Source organism: Brachyhypopomus gauderio, chromosome 4 (genome assembly GCF_052324685.1).
Source record: "Brachyhypopomus gauderio isolate BG-103 chromosome 4, BGAUD_0.2, whole genome shotgun sequence".
Taxonomy (NCBI): domain Eukaryota; kingdom Metazoa; phylum Chordata; class Actinopteri; order Gymnotiformes; family Hypopomidae; genus Brachyhypopomus; species Brachyhypopomus gauderio.
Window position 1 is genome coordinate 17487728 of NC_135214.1, and position 18990 is coordinate 17506717.

The 18990-nt window shown below is 43.9% G+C and overlaps 2 protein-coding genes across 7 annotated transcripts in view; both read left to right on the plus strand.

Annotated features, from left to right (window-relative positions):
- myo3b (myosin IIIB) overlaps window positions 1-12366 on the plus strand; it is an 82428-nt gene extending 70062 nt beyond the window's left edge. For 3 of the 6 annotated variants that reach the window (XM_077002748.1, XM_077002751.1, XM_077002754.1), the window contains 4 exons: window positions 780-874; window positions 1363-1409; window positions 2024-2224; window positions 10589-12366. In XM_077002748.1, the coding sequence (XP_076858863.1) occupies window positions 780-874; window positions 1363-1409; window positions 2024-2177 (296 nt within the window). In that variant the 3' untranslated portion in view covers window positions 2178-2224; window positions 10589-12366. The other 3 variants (XM_077002750.1, XM_077002752.1, XM_077002749.1) reach the window with 2 other exon arrangements.
- Window positions 12367-13825: 1459 nt separating this feature from the next.
- sp5a (Sp5 transcription factor a) lies at window positions 13826-16722 on the plus strand. The gene is made up of 2 exons (XM_077001199.1): window positions 13826-14229; window positions 14565-16722. Exons 1-2 carry the CDS (start codon window positions 14179-14181, stop codon window positions 15618-15620), a joined length of 1107 nt encoding a protein of 368 aa, XP_076857314.1. The 5' UTR covers window positions 13826-14178; the 3' UTR covers window positions 15621-16722.
- The last annotated feature ends 2268 nt before the right edge of the window (window positions 16723-18990 follow it).

Sequence of the window (18990 nt, forward strand, 5' to 3'; positions counted from 1 at the left end):
TGTGGATCAGACATGTTAAAAGTGAACACGAGATGAGCCGTGGGTTTCCTAGCTCCGCTGACACGCTGTTTGATCTTCAATAATTGTAAACCCACAGAATATTCAACCATAAGATCACAGAGGTACTGTGATAAATACATACTGTGTATTTGATCATGTGTCGGCACACATGGCAAAGTGCTCGGTGACCTTCTCCAGATGACAGTAAGCAGAGATTAGGCCGAGGTCTTTGAGAGGCAAGGCCAGCCCTGTCAATTTGACGTTAATTAACTGTCAATCACGGTGTGTAAACTGTGACCAAGATGTGTTGAGGTGGCTTTATAAACCACAGTAGTTGTGTATTGTTTTGTGCTTGGTTGGTTGGTTTTATTTAATGTTATTCTGTGTGTAATCTTGCGGAATTTCGTGTAGTTGTCATTTGTGCTTGCTGGCTGTTTTGTGTGATTTTTTCTTTAACCCAGTGGACTGTGTCTGTTGGGCTGTGTGTGTGTGTGTGTTTGTGTGTGTGTGTGTGTGTGTGTGTGTGTGTGTGTGTGTGTGTGTGTATTAGAAAGAGGGTGTAGGGGGTTATGTATATCTCTTCATGGTGTATTGCTGTCATGTTTGTCTGTTTGTCTCACAGTAGAGTTTTAATGCGATTTCTGTATTTGCGCACAGTGGGGAAAGATGACACCTGACTGTGTGTGTGTGTGTGTGTGTGTGTGTGTGTGTGTGTGTGTGTGTGTGTGTGTGTGTGTGTGTGTGTGTGTGTGTGTGTGTCCGTGTCCATGTCCATCAAGCAGGGAGGGTCCTACACCGCGCCCCTCGGCGACGAGGACACCAGCCTAAGCTTCTGAACAGCCCGGAGGACAATCTTTACTACAGCCAGCTCAGCGTGAGTTCAAAGCCCCAAATCAGGCCCCTTGTCCCACTTTGTTTCCAGATGATAATACAATTAAAGCTACCTGTGCCAGACCCCCAAGCCGCCCCAGCTACCCCCGCCGCCCCTGGGCCGACCCCCCACCCCTGCGCTCCGAGCCTGTTGTCTTCGGCATGGGCCTCTGCTCTTTATCTGTTGCTTTCATGTGGGGATGTCTGCCTTCACGGTGAATAATTGATGTGGTTTATCAAAGCCGAGCAAGAGGCATGCTTCATCAGACTCACCCGGCCTTCTTTGATCAAAAAAAAAAAAAAACATTATGCTGTGACTTCTGATATTATCAGCATCTGTTCACATTCAACACAAAATCACTTTGAATTAAAAATTAATGATTCTCTCCCCAGTGCGTTTGTGCGTTCGTTCGTACATTCAGGCTTCGTTCGTCCATTTGCTTGTCTTTTTTGACTTGTGTGTGTGTTTGTGTGTCTCTGTGTTCTCTGCAGAGAACTCTAGATTACCAGGGGAGCAAGAGGAAACCCAGAAAACTTGGGTAAATAACTGCTGTTGCTCCACTCTCTGCTCTGCCATATCTAAACAGAACAGGCCCTTTGTGGAAGTGAATGATCCAGAAAAGGATTTTGTTTTCTGCTAATGTAAATTCAGAGCTCAAAATAAGAGGCTTTTAAATAGCTCTTGCTTTTCTGTTATTCTTGGGAGGGAAGAAAAACTGTACATTATGGAAATTTTAATTGTGATATCCAGTGACTTTCTCTGTGTCTCTCTCTTCCTGTTTGAACTAAAGCCTGTTTTAGTGAGCCAGGTTGGTTTAAATGAGCATTAAAATCTCTCTCTCTCTTACTCTGGTTCTTTCAGCCATGCTATCACTGCTTACATTTAAAGGATTAACATTTGCTCCCTGGGGAAAAGTAAAATCATCGTCCATGGGAGAGAGCTGTCTAATCCATTTCTCCTGTTTTGTCTCTGTTTAACTTTCCTCCCTCGTCTCATCTCACGGTCTCTTTCTGACTAACCCTATACATTTCTCATTTATCCTCTCCTCTATCTCTTTCTGTACAACCCTTCCCATTCTGTTTTTCTTTTCTTTTTCCTTTCTTTCTCTCCCACTCTCTTTCTGTCTCTTTCTGTCTTACATGCAAACCTCAGGCAGACAAAACTCTTGGACGGAGAGGATGAGTATTATCAACTGCTCTCTGTGGTGGAGTCAATCCCTGAGCACTCTGAAGCTCCGCCCCCTCCCCCACCCCTTTCCACTGCGGCTCCTCCCCTTTCCAGAGGAACCCTGGTGAGCCAGAGCTGAGAGGATGCCGGCCTGCCCCTCATCCTCACCCACACCCACAGCAGCAGGTGGGCAATCCTGACCCTGTCATTTTTATTCACCACACACGTCACACCACCCAGACACCACCCATCAGGTTCAGAGTCAACTCCTTACCTGTTAACGCCATAGAGTGTGACCTCAATTAGCCCGCCTGATGAACTTAAAAGCTCAGATTTGGTGATTCGGACTTAATCTCTTTTTAATTATGCAAATTACCTAGAGTCATGAAGTTAGTCACCAAAAATTTCTTAATATAAAAATAAGGTTAAATACCAGCCAAATACGTTGGTGCCCTTTAGTCTTGAGCGGGTTGTTCACACCCCATTATAGTCCCTGGTTTTATCACCCCCTCAGTTCCCTTCCTTGGTGTCTTGATTGGAAACACTAACTTGTAAACCTACAGTTAGAGCTCGTTCCTGAACTTTCCCCTGGCCACCATCATGCACTTCATCTGTGGTTAGTTACGCACCACACAACTGAGCTACAGTCGGAAACAGTGTGACTGTTTTATACCTCCTCAGGACATACAAAGTAAAGCCCAACACATGAGCAAGTGAGTCTAGACATCTGAGCACATATTTCTAATTAACAGTTAAGTTAATTGATGCATTAGAAATGAACATATAGAAATTGTGACGTTACAAGAAATGTGAGATGAACATTTTTGAAGCACAGCTAATGAAACCGGAATACATGTGACAGACTGGGGGGTGCAGGTGAGGGGGGGGCGCAGGTGAGGCGGGGGCGTAGGTGAAGGGGGGTGCAGGTGAGGGGGGGGGGCGCAGGTGAGGCGGGGGCGCAGGTGAAGGTGGGTGCAGGTGAGGCGGGGGCGCAGGTGAGGGGGGGCGCAGGTGAGGGGGGGGCGCAGGTGAGGGGGGGCGCAGGTGAAGGGGGGCGCAGGTGAGGGGGGGGCGCAGGTGAGGGGGGGCGCAGGTGAGGCGGGGGTGCAGGTGAGGCGGGGGCGCAGGTGAGGGGGGGGGGCAGGTGAGGGGGGGCGCAGGTGAGGGGGGGTGCAGGTGAGGGGGGGGCAGGTGAGGGGGGGGCAGGTGAGGGGGGGCGCAGGTGAGAGGGGGACACTGTCAATGTGAAGTGGGTGGAGTCAGTGACAATAAAAAATTGAGCAGAGTTGAACTTTATGCAAATTAGGAAGGTTTAATCTCTACTCACTGTTAGGGATCTGGACCCATACGATTGTAAAGCTGCTTTGTGACAACATGCGTTATAAAAAGCGCTATATAAATAAATTTGACTTTGACTTTGACAACTCGTTGCTGAATACATTTCTGGTGATCTTTCCCCACACTCATTCACGGAACATCACTTATTAGCAGTGTTGGTCATTTTGTCAGTAACGGGATAATATAATTAATTACTTTTCCTGTCGTTACAATGCCGTTGACGTTACTGGTCATTAGAAGCGGTGCGTTACTATATTGATATACTAATGCGAGCGGACCGCTGCCCAGGCTAGTGAGGAGTAACAGATCTCGATAGGTCACAGTTCTCGGTGTAACACCTGTTTAACGTAACAAGTCAGTAAGCGATTGGCTAATGCAGCGTTATGGTAGCCAATCAGAGCCAGTGTTTTTACACGCGCGCCTAAATACTCCAGTGACACGACACAAACGGAGAAGAGACAGAAATGGCGAGTCAGGAGCAAGCCGAGGAAAAATTAACATTTTCAAGGTGGCGATATAAACATTACTTAAGAAAATACTTGGAAGTTCCTGAATGTCTACCAGTCTGGGTATTTGATTTATTTAATTAAGAATAGAGGTTTTATTGTTAAGTTTACTTCTATTGTGAATAAACCAGTTGTCTCAGGTTGAGAGAATTTAATTAAATTTGATAGATGTAAATGTACTTTATATAGTGTAACTGTTTACTTTTGCTTTTATTTTTTACAAAGATTTGGGATTTTAAAGGATTTTATCCTGCACTGGTCTGTGGATGTGCAATAAATATCAAATGTTAAACACCTTCCTGATCTACTCATTTCAACTGACTGTAAAAACTGCTTTTTCAAAAAAAAAATCCTTATTTATTGGCATATAACTTTTTTTAACTGTAACGCAAATAGTTACTTTCCCTGGTAATGAGTTACTTTTATTATAGAGTAATTCAGTTACTAACTCAGTTACTTTTTTGAACAAGTAGTGAGTAACTATAACTAATTACTTTTTTAAAGTAACGTTCCCAACACTGCTTATTAGTGCCAAACTAGAACAAACAAAAACAAAAAAAAGTATGAGAATGTCTTATTAAGACCAAATTAGCTTATGAGCTAGTTTGAATCAGAAGGTTCCATGTTTCTCCTTGATGCCTCCAGCTACACTCTGTAGCCACAAGCAGCCTACGGCCTACTGCACTGGTGCTCGGCGTCAGTGAAACCATGGCACCCAAAGTTCATCTTGAGTTCAGGAACGCCCACAGGCGCCGAACGCCAAGCTACTTGGGGATCGAGAGGCAAAAAGTCACGGGCAGTGTAAACGCAGAGTAAGACCTGAGAACACAGCCTACACATGAACAACAGGACACGTGAACACTGTCAAAGTGCACCGCCTGCCCTGTTCTGGGCATGCGGACTAACCGAGGCTCGTGATTGGCCAACATCACACCAATCTATACCCTAATAATCTAGGCCCATCCACTCTTTCACATGCCTGGGTGTTCAATTCTGCTCTCTGCCGTGGATGGCTGTGGTTTTGTCAGGGTTCAGACTCGCGAGCTCCTGACGACAGGACGAAACCTTAGATGTCCGCTAAACTTGGGGAGGATAGATGTTTTATCGTTTCTTTTCTCTTTTTTTGGTCCCTCAGGAGGTAACAAAAAGACTTGTGTGCAGCACTTCCTCGCCGGTACAATACTGTCTCTGTTTCAGAGTTTGTGCTCAGATGGGATGAAATGGGCTGAACCAAAAACAAACAGTCCTTAAAAAGACGTGGCGTTTATTTTTCTTTTTTTTTTTTTTTTTTTTTTTGGCCCACCTCCACCCCCCCATCTTTGGAGGACAACTTTGTTTTTATGTACAGATTTAAATGGCAATTATAACAATTCTGTATAATATATAGTGTAGTGATAACAATATATAGTGATAACAATATGCAAAGTGATAATTATTGGGGTTAGGTGGACCAAGAAAAGAGGGGGAGAGAAATAATAAAAAGGGAAAAGACAGAGGTAGGAGAAGAAAGGAGAAGAAAAAGAAAAGAAGAAAAAAATAATAATAATAATTAAAAAAAAAAAAAATTAATAATAATAAAATAATAATAATATTAATAAAATAAAACACGCAACCAGCTCAAATGACCACTGCAAAGAAGTACAGAAAGTAAACCAAATACATATAGTGCAGATGAGTGCGATGTATGGGTGTGTGTGAGTGTGTGTTTATGTGCAACCTAGAAGTGCAACATAGGATAGATGTATGGAATGTACTTACCAGCAAGGGTGGGTAGCTGCGACAGCATTCCCCCAGAGGCCAGAGGCGGGCGGAGAGAGAGACCCGGGAATCCCACCCGCCCACGGCCCCCCACAGAGCGGTGGAGTACCAGAGCCGCACTTTCCAGAAACCCTCACCCGCCCGCCCCCGCAGGCGGGAGAGAGAGACCCCGGACAGCGCCCCACCAGTCAAGGAGCGCAGGTCCAGGGGTGGCGTTTATTTTTCAAGCCGAGTATAGAGTCAGGGGCCTGCAGCTCCAATGGCCTGGTCTAGTGTCACCTCTCCTCCATTACAGCAGGCACACAAACAACAGAACTAATTAAACCCTGCCTGTTCTCTCTCTCTCTCTCTCTCTCTCTCCCCCTCTGTCTCTCTCTGTCTTTCTGCACCTTTCTGAGTTCTAGTTTACACAAGAGTCACACCTAAAGAGCAAAAGCTCAGTTTTGCTTTGATATTCATGACAAATGGAACAGACACTGAATCTGTAAACAGAGGAGTAAGTGACGAAGCACATTCGATCGGGGGAGGCCTGTGTCCTGAGGTCCTGTGTCCTGAGGTCCTCTGTCCTGAGGGGCAACTGGGGATTCACGTAGAACATCAGAGCTAGTTCTGTTCCAGAATAATCAAAACTCGGGGGATTGGCTTTGTAGCTTGGCTTTGTGTGAAGGCCAGTTTTCTTTGCTGTTTCCCCACTGCTATCCTGACACACACACACACACTCACACTCAAAACTGAACAGACTCTGTTGCAATCACTTTAAGAGTAAGGTTGGTTCTGACATGCGGGACTGTCTTAATGATCATAGCAGAGAGTCCACAGCGTGAGGTTCATAGCGGGCCGGACCTCCCGTGTTCCGCTCTGGGGCTCCGCGCTGCCTTATCGAAAGGACGTGGCTCATATCTCCATTTCAAAGCCTCTCATCCACCCAGAGAGTTCAGGGAAGCCCCACAATGTCTATCCTCTAATTTAGATGTGCGATATCCTTCTTTCATTAAATATAGCTTATCAAACCAATAACTATAAATCATTAAATTGGGGCCTTCTTGGAAGAGGCAGATAACCAGCTTACTCTCTCTTGATCCCTCTCTCCGAGAGTGGGAGAGAGAGACAGCTCTTAGACAGAGATAAGACTGTTATGATCATGGTGCATTTTCCACTACCCCACCCCCCCAAAAAGGGACGTCAAAACTTTCTGCCACTCTTCCATGTTTTCTCTCTGTATAGAAGCACCTCTGCTGATGGAACACCGCGGCGGTGGTAGTGACGTGGGGGGTAGGGGGTGAAAATAAACGCTCTGTGAAAAAATCAGCGGAAACACGTGTTTCTCTCCTTCTCGGATGTGTCGGGCAAACTGCGCTGGATTTGTGACTCTGTTTTTTTCAATTTGCATATCATTTACTGCATCTCCTTTTGTTGACACCCCAGGGCCCAGGCAAAGATTTTTATCTTTGTAGGAAGGGTTTTGAGATGGAGAGAGAGAGCATGAGCTTCCTGCTTCTCTCCTCCCTCCTTCCCTCCCTCTTTCTCTCTCATTCCCCTTTCATAGTCAGGTTTGCCATGTTTACAGTTTACAGTGAGTGAACACTCATTTGCCTTTTCACAAAACCTTATTAGAGCTGCAAATGTGTTATCTGCGGATGTCACGACGCCTTATGTGAAGAGTGCGGCCAGTTGACCTCAGCGTTATGCTAGTGTGCTAGCATGGATGAAACCTCCTATACATTCCATAAGCCAACCCAGAACCTTTGTAACTTTTTTAAATGAGCTTGCTCATGGAAATTCATATTCATTTCAATATGAAGTAATTTTATTTATGTGGTGCTATTATCAGCAGACATTGTCTCAAAGCAGTTTTACAGGAACCAAATGTAGACCCCATGAATCTGCAATTGGGAGAAGATGTTATGGTGGTTCTCCCGGACACTGAATTAATCACAAATCTGCTCCCAATAATGTAGCGTATACAGCACCCTGTGTGTGTGTGTGTGTGTGTGTGTGTGTGTGTGTGTGTGTGTGTGTGTGTGTGTGTGTGTGTGTGTGTGCATGTGCGTGTGTGTGTGTGCGTATGTGTGTGTGTCTACTTCTGAAGTCCCGGTTCTGAGTTCTAATTGCCCAGTGTGTCCATATCCACTCTGTTCTCTCTAGATCCAGAGGTAATTAAAATATTACATGTGCATTATTCCCTGCCTGAGAATATTCCGTCTCTCAGAGGCACTTGGGCTGAAATAGGTCACTCCAGCAGCCGCGAGTGTCTCTTTAAACCTCGCAGAATCCGTTAACGCAGATCTCTCTCCCCAGATTATTTTGGCCCTGCATTGGCATGGAAATCAATTTGGAAAAAGCTCTTAAGTTTTTGTCCCAGTGAAAGTCTCTGAAGTGCGGTGCTTTGGACCAGTTTTTCTTTTACTAATTTCCTCCCTCTTGTTGCCATGGGTCCTGGCACCCCCTAACCCAGAAAGGCACTTGGAGGCTTGTACACGAGTTGTGCGTAACACTGATTAATATAACTCGCAAAAATTTGTAAAATTATATCTTCTTATTTTCAGGTGGAATGAACTTATCCTTTACTACAAAAATCTCCTCTGAGCCATGACTGGTCTAGATCTTGCATTGAAGCCCTCAAATGGAAAGAAGAAGTTTGTAGGTCCTGCACCTGTCTGCTTTAATACCTCCATAAAAGCGTGACAAGCCTTTGTTTTCATCTCATTAAAGGGTCGTGTGCGTCTGGGGCGGCAGAGCAACTCCTTTAATGTGGTTCATGTTGTTCACCAGTGCAGTTATTCCTTCTGTTTTAGCTGTTTGTTCTAAATTGCATTTCTTCACCATACCAAACGCAATGTGCCACCTTTCAGATATCTCACAGGCATAATCCTTCAGTGGAAGGCAGAAAAGTATTTATTGTCAGACAGGATACTCTGCCTTATATTAACAGTGAGGACGGACTTCAAAGGATGAACACAAATAGACTTGCATTGTCCTGCCTCTATATCCTTCAGAGTTCAAAGAGGGAGTTTGAATAGCAGTGTTTCTAAAGCTTCTCTTTCAGACCTGCTGCGATGTAAAGCAGGTAACTGGCTATTGATACGCACATGCGCACACGTGCATTCTCTTTCTCTCTCTCTCTCTCTGAGACACTCAAACACTCTCATATATTGACATAACTGTGGAGTGGCTGTGTAGAATTCTTTATGAGGGAGCTACGCACCTTCATCACGGAGGTATGACGATGCTTCAAGTGAAAACAATACGCTTTGGCCTAATGGTTGCCGGTATGCATCATGTGACCTGTGTCTCAGCTAATTTAGAGTATCAGCAGATTAGGACCGCCATGCTCTTAACCCCACATCATGAGTGATGTCTGAGTGAGGGACAGGCGGAACAGCCAAACAGATGTCCGACGTGTGTGTGTGTGTGTGTGTGTGTGTGTGGAGGGGGGAGGGGTGGATAGGAAGCCCTCCCTATAGACTGCATTAATGAAGAGAGAAAGAGAGAGAGAAGGAGATGGAGATAAAAGAGAGAGTGGAGCATACACATCAAAGACTTGCTAATGATGAGAGATACCATTAGGGGTTGTAGTGGCCTTTGTTTCGGCTTCCTAACACCTGCAATTTGTTGAGGGCTTTCTGTGTACCGCTGAGTTACCCGCATTTGCATGAGCACAGAACGAATACAAAAAGGCCTAAAGAAGTAAGATCCCTGAAGAGTTTGTGTGGGCTCTACCCAAACCCCCTGCTCCACGTCTTTACGGAGCAGCAGACTGATTAGAGGACCGGCCGTACACCAGAGGGCCGGCTTTGCTGAGCTAGAGTCACTTGTGGAAGTGTCAATCACGAGTGAGATGTAAAACGTAAAAGCCGCCGATGCCTCATTGATGTTGAAGTAGTGCCACACCGAGACGCACCACACCGCACCGAGCCGCGTGACCATATGGATGAGCGTGTCTCTCGTATCCTCGGAAAATGAGCTTATTTAACGTTTCTCTGCCTGCGGGGTTCGGAGGGGGGCACTGGAGAAAATCAGAGCGTGAAATTGCGATTAGCCCCTGTTGTTTGCGCCGAGCGAAGAAGGCTACAGGAGCTGGCGTGGCCGAAGGAGTAACCTGTTTTGTTTGGCCTTGCTGAAGCCCTCCCAGATGGAGCTAGCAGCTGCCGGCGAGTGAAGGCGGGGCCGGGGAGCGGGAGCGAGGAGGATGGCTCCAGCGCCTTGCCGATTGGTGGGAGGTTTTAGTGGGCGGGCGGTGCAGAGCGACAGATCTGTCCCTCGCAGTGAGGAGCGGCGGCCGGGAGGAGCTCTCGGGGCTAGAGCCTCAACTCTGCGGGTCGGCTCTGTGCGGTTCAGTCGTGGAGCTCCTCTCCTCTGTGATTGCGGCCCTCAAATGTGCGAGGATCAGACTGATATTCCTGTAGCTGTTTAATAAGAAGTGGGGGGGCCATCTAGCACCTTAGCACCTGAAGTTTTTTATTGTGCTATAAGTGCTGAGAGGGTAAAATAATTGAAATTGGAAATGAAATTAATAACTCTTTGTGAGTGGCGATGGATCTAATGGATATATAATGTCATAAAATAATACACAATTAAACTATTGGGCCTAAGAGTGGAATGGGTTTCTGGGCCTGGGTTTCTGTAATGTTAGTTTATATAGTGCAGTTAATTATTGGCTAAAATAAGGTATATCGACCAGTAATTGTATTTCTCATATGAAAGACAGCAATTTGCCAGAGTTTTGTCTTAAGAGTGTAGGCAGCCCTTGAACAGAACTCCTTGTAAAATGTGAATAGTAATTAGAAAGAGCTCTGAATTTCAAATGAAATATTTGATTAGTTCAGCAACAAAGGGGGTCTTGCTTTTCTCAAGGACAAACATTCATATCGCCAGCCATTAAATATTATCCTAAAAAATACAGTCAGCAAAGCTCTGAGAAGAATGTGTTCTATGTCTGTTTTGCTAGAATCCAGAACTGATTGACCTCAAGGAAGCAGAATGTGACCCCTGCAATTATCATGGCTGGGACCTCCGTGGCATTCTGCAGCAGTAGCTGCCACACACAGAGCTGGGGGTCGTCATTTCGGACGGCGCCCTGTCCCTCCTCTGGTGACCCCAGGCCTGTCTGCACACCGCCCCATCTCGGTCTTTCAAGCGTCCGGCCCTGCTTTTCCGCCCAGCGGCGTGAGGAGAGGCATCCGTATCAGATTTCAGAGAGGGAGGGATGGGGTGGAGGTATTGCGTGGAGGGGTGGGGTGGAGGTATTGGGTGGAGGGATGGGGTGGAGGGATGGGGTGGAGGGGTGTCGGCGCGGCGAGAGTGTAGCTGCACCACGGCGCACTGGAGGCTGAGGACAATGGCAGCTTTCTGTCAGGCAGGGACTTCAAAGGAACAGTGAGCGACTGCTCTGAGTTAGACTTTGTTGTAGATCACTGAGGAAATTCACAGATGTTTTCTCATACGAGACACCATTACAGCGGCTCAAGTACCCGGGAGCCCCGAGCAGTTCTCTCCCTTCTCTCGTTTCTCTCTATCAGTCCTTCTCTCTCTCCCTTTCTCTCTCACTCCCCTCTCTCATTTCTCTATCAGTCCTTCTCTCTCCCTCCCTTTCTTTCTCTCCCCTCTCATTTCTCTCTCAGTCCTTCTCTCTCACTTTCTCTCCCTTCTCTCATTTCTTTCTCAGTCTCTCTCCCTTTCTCTCTCCCTTCTCTCATTTCTCTCTATCAGTTCTTCTCTCTCCCTTTCCTTTCTTTCTCTCATTTTGTCTTCCTTTCTTGTGTGTGACACAGATGTGGAACCAACTTTTTTCTTTCTTCTATTTCTGCAGTCCAGAAAACGTGAAAAGTTGGACCATTTATTCACATTGGCCTGTATGCAAAGTTCTATGTAAAGTTGCTACCAACTGCAACTTACTTTGTAAATCTGTGAGCTTTGAATTGAGTTTATGGATTAAATGGATTTTTATATTTCTTGAATGCATTGATTTTGTCTCGTGCTCTTGTGTTCACGCACAGAGACTGCCTTCTTCAGTTCAAACCACTTGATATAAATATGTATATGTAAGTCAATACTGAGGCGTTATCATATATTTGTTGTTTGAAGTATTTGCTTATTGTTGTGCCCTCTTTGATACACAGATACTGTATGTGTTTAACTGTTTGACAGCTATTATGTAACTTTCACAATTAATGTGGCTTGTTTAAATTGCCAACTCCTGTAAAAATGAGGATTCTGTAAACAGCAAATGTCCTGTCACACATCAGTTTACACGACTGCTAGACTTCATAAATCTTCAAATCTTTCCAGACTATATATTAAATTTGTTACATTTTCTTTCAGTCCATCATTTGATTGGTCAGTTGAAGAAAGAGTGATTGCTTTCATCTTTTACCTTAAATATGTAGTGTAAATGTCTGCATTGGTCTTTTACTTTGAGTTGAAGTTTCTTTCAGTATGAAGATGTTTTAATTCCCACCATAAAGGGCAGTACTGAACTTCTAGATTCCTGACTGGCTGAGTTTGTAAATTTGATTAAGATTGATTATTGTATTCCAACCTATAGGAGCACAGATGGAAAGGTTATCTGAAGTAAAAAGTGAGCATACTAATATTTTACATAGCAGTAGCTGTTTGATATTGTAGCTTTGCCTGAAATCAGTGTACTGTCATGTTGTTGTGTCATGTTTGATATTACATTTTTTCATCTGCAGTGTTTTGTACCAGACCAAAAAAACTGAAATAAATCTGATTTAATGAATGTTATTATTACTTAACAGTTTCTCTGGAAAAGTTTTTTTTTTCTTAGAAAAATGTCCTTACGATTAAGAGCTTTTCGTCAAAATAGCTTCGGTAGGTGTACAATAGCAGCTTAGCTTTTAAAAGTTACTGTTTGTAGAAATGTCTTTGTCAAATCGATATATATATATATTACTTTTTAAATTTTCATTTTGGCCCTTAATATGTCGTGTAAATCCAGGATAATGGTCAATGCGCAATTACGCATCTGCGCGCTTCGGGTGGCGCGGGAGATGAGAACATCCTCGATACAGATGATGTATTTCATAGTATTACGCGTAAAATGATTTTTAAAAAGGACTAAACTGAAAAGTGCATCAGTTGCGGTCCTCAGTAGGTTGTAGGAAAACGCAAGATTGCCTTTCGGCGCAGCGGGACCCTTGTCCCCCGTGGGAGAGGACTTGGGACTCTAATCCCTTCAAAGGAGACACTTCTGCATCAGCTACTGCAAACTTTCTGAGAGGGACAGTAGTGGTTGTAGGAGGAACGCGAAATAAAAAAGAGAAAGAAAGAAACGCAATTTTTAACAAGTTTATTCACGCTCTGGTCCTTAAATTTAAAACACATTTACCTTATTTAAGACTAGTGCACATGTTTAATTTGGCAGCGTAGCCCATTGCTAAATGTATCTGTCATGCCCACTAGATTAGTGCTATCATTATATTGTAGGCTAAGGTGTCTAAAAGGTCATTGAAATTCAGTTAGGCAGATGAAATCTTGACAAGGTCTAGGCGGAGACAGAAAGCGACGGTGGAGCCAGGAACTCCGCCTTCACAAAACCTCACGGAGGCTCAACTTCTCAGGAAACGCCAGAATAAGACATCATCCTGTATTTGGCACCCTGACTCCTCTAATGAGACGTTAGTCAATCGCATCATTTGTTATTCATTTCTGTCAAATTCATCTGGTGATTTTCATTGTAAATAGAACAATAAATATTAACGCACTTTCCCGCTAACAGTGGTTTTATTTAGTCAAGTATTATCTCGTATCCTCGAGAGAGTTGAATATAAATTTCATCTTAGATGCAATGAGCACGGGGTAGTTTTAGATGTCAAACATGTTTCCGCTGGGAAATGGATTGGGAACAAATGCTTCACGATGATCATGAACTTTGTGTTGAATCACATCATCTCGTCTCTTTCGCCTCCCCACGTGAAACTATCACACAGGTCTGAACCGAGAGATCTCTGGAGATATCACAGTGGTATTGTCACAACGGCCACGCTACAAATCTTTCATTACAATAAAGAGAGTTGGGGGGGGGGGGGGGGGTCGGCTGACTCCAGCACCCAACACCAGGGTCTCCAGGCGGTGAAGGGTCTTTGATCAAGAAAATCCAATTATTTGTGTATATACATTTCCCACATAGTGATTACTTCATTAATTGTCCCGCCTTTATCTCCACCCTTCCCACCCCCCTAATAATCAGCCCTTTTATCCAGACCAACAAACACACCATAGGAGCTTTGTGGATTCAAAGGATTTGCTTCCCCCTCTCAAAGAGCCGCTATTCTTTGATGATTGGGCAGCGGCAAACTTCAAAGTAATAAATCTTACTCCTGACTGGCTGGCGGCCCACCAAAGTCCTTATCAAATCCTAAGAAGTGATCCTTCAGTCCTCAGATAGTCGAAGGATATCTTGAGGAGAGGAAGCGTCCAGGCTGCGGTTTTCCATGAGAAGACGTTTTTTTTTCTGTTATTTTGCAGAGCTCTGATTCTTGTTGGTGGAGACTGTGGGAAAGGGGAGAAAGTTTCGCCATGGCAGCAGTGGCTGTGCTAAGAAACGAGACTCTTCAGGCATTTCTGCAGGTTCGTGCCAACTTTTAAACATTAGTGGAAAGGTTGTTTTATTTAAAGCATCCGCACGGCAGGTCAGTTCACGTGAACTTGGCTGTGATCATGTAAGGATCAAGGTTATTATTATCTTTAGTCGATTTGTGAGTGATTAAATAAACATATGCACTCTTTATCTGTAATAAATGCCATTCTTTCGCGTTTTTTATCTGGGTTAAAATTAATATGAGATAATCCACAGGCTCCATATGGCAAAGTTGCACCTTCGTCTTTGATCTCGTCTCTAGTCCATGTTTTTGAAGCATCTGTCATGTACAGAGCTTTTAACATCTCTCTTTTTGATCATTCAGGACCGCACTCCAAACTCTTCACCGGAGAACACCAAGCACTCCCCTTTAGCACTTCTAGCAGCTACGTGTAACAGGATCGGGCACCACCACGGAACCAACCCCGCGGACTTCATCCCGGTTCCCTACGACACAGCCCTTGGGTCGCCATCGCGGATTTTCCATCCATGGAGTAACGAGGCAAACGCTCAGTCTTTCTCCAGTAATTCTTCATTTGGAATATCTTCTAAATCCCAACTTTCAGCGCACCTGCAAGGTTCCTACAGCTCCCACCACGAGCTGCCTCTAACCCCCCCAGCAGACCCCGCGTATCCTTATGACTTCTCCCCCGTCAAGATGCTGCCGTGTTCGGTCCAGTCCTTACAGTCCACGTGTCCTCCGACGTACGTCCCCGCTGTAACGTACGCGGCGCCGCCTGCGATGCCGGGCTTTGTAACGGGACACTCAGGCCTGGTCCACCAGCAGCAGAGACAGTTATCACCCACTCCAGGAGAAGACATCCCCTGGTGGAGCCTCCAACAGGGCGGCCACGTGGCTCACCCCCCGTCCCTGGCGCCGCACCGCTTCCCGCTCCAGAGCAGCTTGGTTCTGGGACGCACGGACTTCGCGCAGTACCAGACCCAAATCGCCGCCCTGCTTCACACCAAGTCCCCCCTCGCCACGGCCCGGCGCTGTCGCAGGTGTCGGTGTCCGAACTGCCAGTCGTCCAGCTCCAACGACGAGCCGGGCAAGAAGAAGCAGCACGTGTGCCACATCCCCGGGTGCGGGAAGGTTTACGGGAAGACGTCGCACCTGAAGGCGCACCTGCGCTGGCACTCGGGCGAGAGGCCGTTCGTCTGCAACTGGCTCTTCTGTGGGAAAAGTTTCACTCGCTCCGACGAACTACAGAGACATCTCAGGACGCACACCGGGGAGAAGAGGTTCGTGTGTCCGGACTGCTGCAAGAGGTTCATGAGAAGCGACCATTTGGCAAAACATGTGAAGACGCACCAGAACAAGAAGATCAAACCGCACGAAAAGCCCGATCACGTCAAACGGGAGGAGAGCAGACACGTATAGACGACCAGAACTGACCCTAGACTAGTGCAATATAGAGTCATCTACATCAAGAGGACATTTTGAAATTTGAAACGTTCTTACGAAACGATGGAAATGACTTATTTTTAAGTTCACAGAGACATATTACCTTGGAAGCTCATATTTTGGACGTGTAAATACGACTTCATTTCAGTATCAGTCTTCATAGGGACTCTGAAAAAAAACCGTTTCATATCCCTGTGCATACAGCTAACAAGTTTAGAACTTGTGTTAAGATCTGTCTTCGGTGGAAGATCTCGCATCGTTGTAAATATATATTTAACAGCTTTTGTTGAAAGTGTCAGTTTTCGCTCCTTGTGGGGTGTTTTAGCATGCTATTGGAATCAAAATGTTTTAAAAATTGGTGTGTGAAAATAAAGAATATTGTTCATCCACTTAAGGTGGAGGCATGATTTTAGATGTCAGATTGTTTATGACATGCATTTTTGAAGTTGATATTGATAAGAGGAAAGTATTTTAGGTATGAGCTATGTAAGCACTTTGAACTTATTCAGTAACATATAAATGATGTGGTCAGTTGTGTGGCATACGCCAGTTTCAAAGCAATGCATTTGCAAGAAAGAGGATGTGCATAAAAGCTGATTTATTTATTTAAGTTCTACAAAACTGCAACTACAAGAATTTTATATACAGTGTTAATATTAGACATGTTAATATGGTGTTATATTTAAATAGTGATCATCATGACCTATATATTGAATGCTTTATCTTTTCTAAGAGGGCTAGCAAAGTTTAACTTAGATAGAGTTTACCGAACAGAGTTTCACAGGGGCCAGTCAGTTTAACTGAGATAGTTTATTGAACAGAGTTTCACAGGGGCCAGTCTGTTTAATCTGGCTTTGCTGTACTTGATTTTTGTGGTAAGAATGCAGTGGTCTTTTACAAAATTAGGCAAAGTTACACACCTCAGATTTGGGGATTTTACAGTAAGTTAAAGAACAGAAATAACTGAGAGTTCATCACAAACATATTCAGTTACTGTGTCTTCAGTTATAGCTGTAGAGCAAAAGTAATAAGTAAATCTGATGGTCCTGGATGGCATATGTGGTCCACACTGCTTGAGATTAAGGGATTGTTAAATTAACACACATCGTAATTAAATAATCTCGAGACAGTATGTTGTCTGTATATGTGTAATCTCTTGTACGTTTAAATTATTTATTTGAAATTCATACCTATAATTACTAGTTAATATAATCATTAATCACTAGCCATATTGACTAGGTTAACATACAGGTGAATTTCTGTGAGCAGTTGCATGATGTAGTCCATGTGTTGACATGCACAGTTCTCAATTTATCAATCTCAATTGGTTTCTTTATGATCACTGTTTTCCATTCAGCCAGACAGTTCTCAGCGCGGCAATGACACACATGTGGTGGTATTATGGATGGGTTAGCTGGCAGGGTATATTGGGGCTTTTTATATCAGCATATCCATGCTTCTTATGTTAGGGTATATCAGGGTTTCGTATATCGGGGTATAGCCATGCTTGTTATATCAGAGTATATCCGTGCTTCTTATGTTAGGGTATATCGGGGTATATCCATGCTTGTTATATCAGAGTATATCTTCCTGTGGGCATCAGTAGTGCTGCTGGATTGAAAGTGAAAGCTAGGACAGCTTTTCAAAGTGCATCGGGTTACAGACCCGAACTATATATTTACAAGATTATTATGTGGCAGGTTGAAGTCATAATATAACAGAAGTACAAGAAGACAAGAACTGGCTCATGATACTTTAATGACCTTCATACACAGCTATTAACACTAGACACCTAATGATATATGTTTTATATACATACAACCATGGTTCTTTGGTATCTGTATGGAAAGTATAGTGAAAGTGTTAAGCTAGTATTAATGTCCTGCAATCACACCATACAGGGTAATCAACAATCCTGCAAAATAGTAATAGTTGAATAGCTCATTAACTCACCCTATGATATCCACTAATCATGAGACCTTTATCATAGCACAGTCTGTCCATTCCTGTGATCTTAGAGAAAAGCTGGTCATGTTATCCTGTTTTTCACAGTACAAGTGCTTTTAATTAGTGTTACAGCTATAAATAAATGCCAGTTCCATGACCAACTCTCTAGCATGGGTAGACCAGTCTGATGATTTTAGATTTTTTTATTTTTTTTATCTGATTATAGATTCATCATTATAGATCATTATATCTATCATTATAGCTATAATTGTGAATTACTCAGTGTTCTACAGGCTACTTTAAAATCATTCACTTGTTGAGAAATCCCAAATCCCATGTAGTTTACATGAAACTACATTCAAAGTTTCTATTGCTATCTGTGCCTCATCCATTGAACATCTTGAGTTCAACTTTTTTAGCAATTTGTATTATGTAAATATTTTGTATTTTAATGTCTTGTATTTTGCTTCATCCCAAATCAAAGTTAAACCAGTTCCTTGTTCATACTCATTCTGTGTCGGCCCTCACAGGGGACCTAACAGACACTTAATTCCCAAACATCCCTGAGATCATTAATTCCCTCTTTCCTAAGTCTCACCATACTCAAGCTCTCTTAATGACACACATTCTTTATCCAAACTCCCGCAGTGTAATAACGAATTATTAGGCCTCTGTCTGCAGCATTTGAACATTATGCAAACTGTGTTTTTCATATTCAAGTTACCAAGCTACCAAGGGTGTTAACATTGATAATACTTTGATCCATATCAGAAGCACACAACAAACAAAGATTATACCACCATCTTGTCTAAGGTTTACTAGAGCAGAAAACGTCAAGAATAGAAATGCCAGATTATGATTTACAAAATTGTAAATTGCATTGTAGAGTTTTGGGATAAAACAGAAATGCCAGATTATGATTTACAAAATTGTAAATTGCATTGTAGAGTTTTGGGATAAAACAGATATTTTTGTCCTGTACTAGAGTGATGGAATAAGGAAATAGTGGGAAACAAATGATTAACACATGACCAAAAGCAAACCACCTCACGTGTGAGTCACAATGACCGCTCGCACGTGTGAGTCACAATGACCGCTCACACGTGTGAGTCACAATGACAGCTCTCATGTGTGAGTCACATTCCCAGTTCTCACATGTGAGTCACAATAACAGCTCTCACGTGTGAGTCACAATGACAACTCTCACGTATGAGTCATGACAGCTCTCACGTGTGAGTCACAATGACAGCTCTCATGTATGAGTCACAATGACCACTCTCACGTGCGAGTCACAATGCCAGCTCTCCCATGTGAGTCACAATAACAGCTCTCATGTGTGACTAACAATAACAGCTCTCGCATGTGAGTCACAATAACAGCTCTCACGTGAGTCATAATG

What these genes read in the sequence shown, in the direction of transcription:
- sp5a (XM_077001199.1), top strand. Translation starts at nt 14,179, where the DNA reads ATGGCAGCAGTGGCTGTGCTAAGAAACGAGACTCTTCAGGCATTTCTG. An exon ending in CTCTTCAGGCATTTCTGCAG is followed by an intron (nt 14,230 to 14,564) that starts GTTCGTGCCAAC and finishes TTGATCATTCAG; the next exon opens with GACCGCACTCCAAACTCTTC.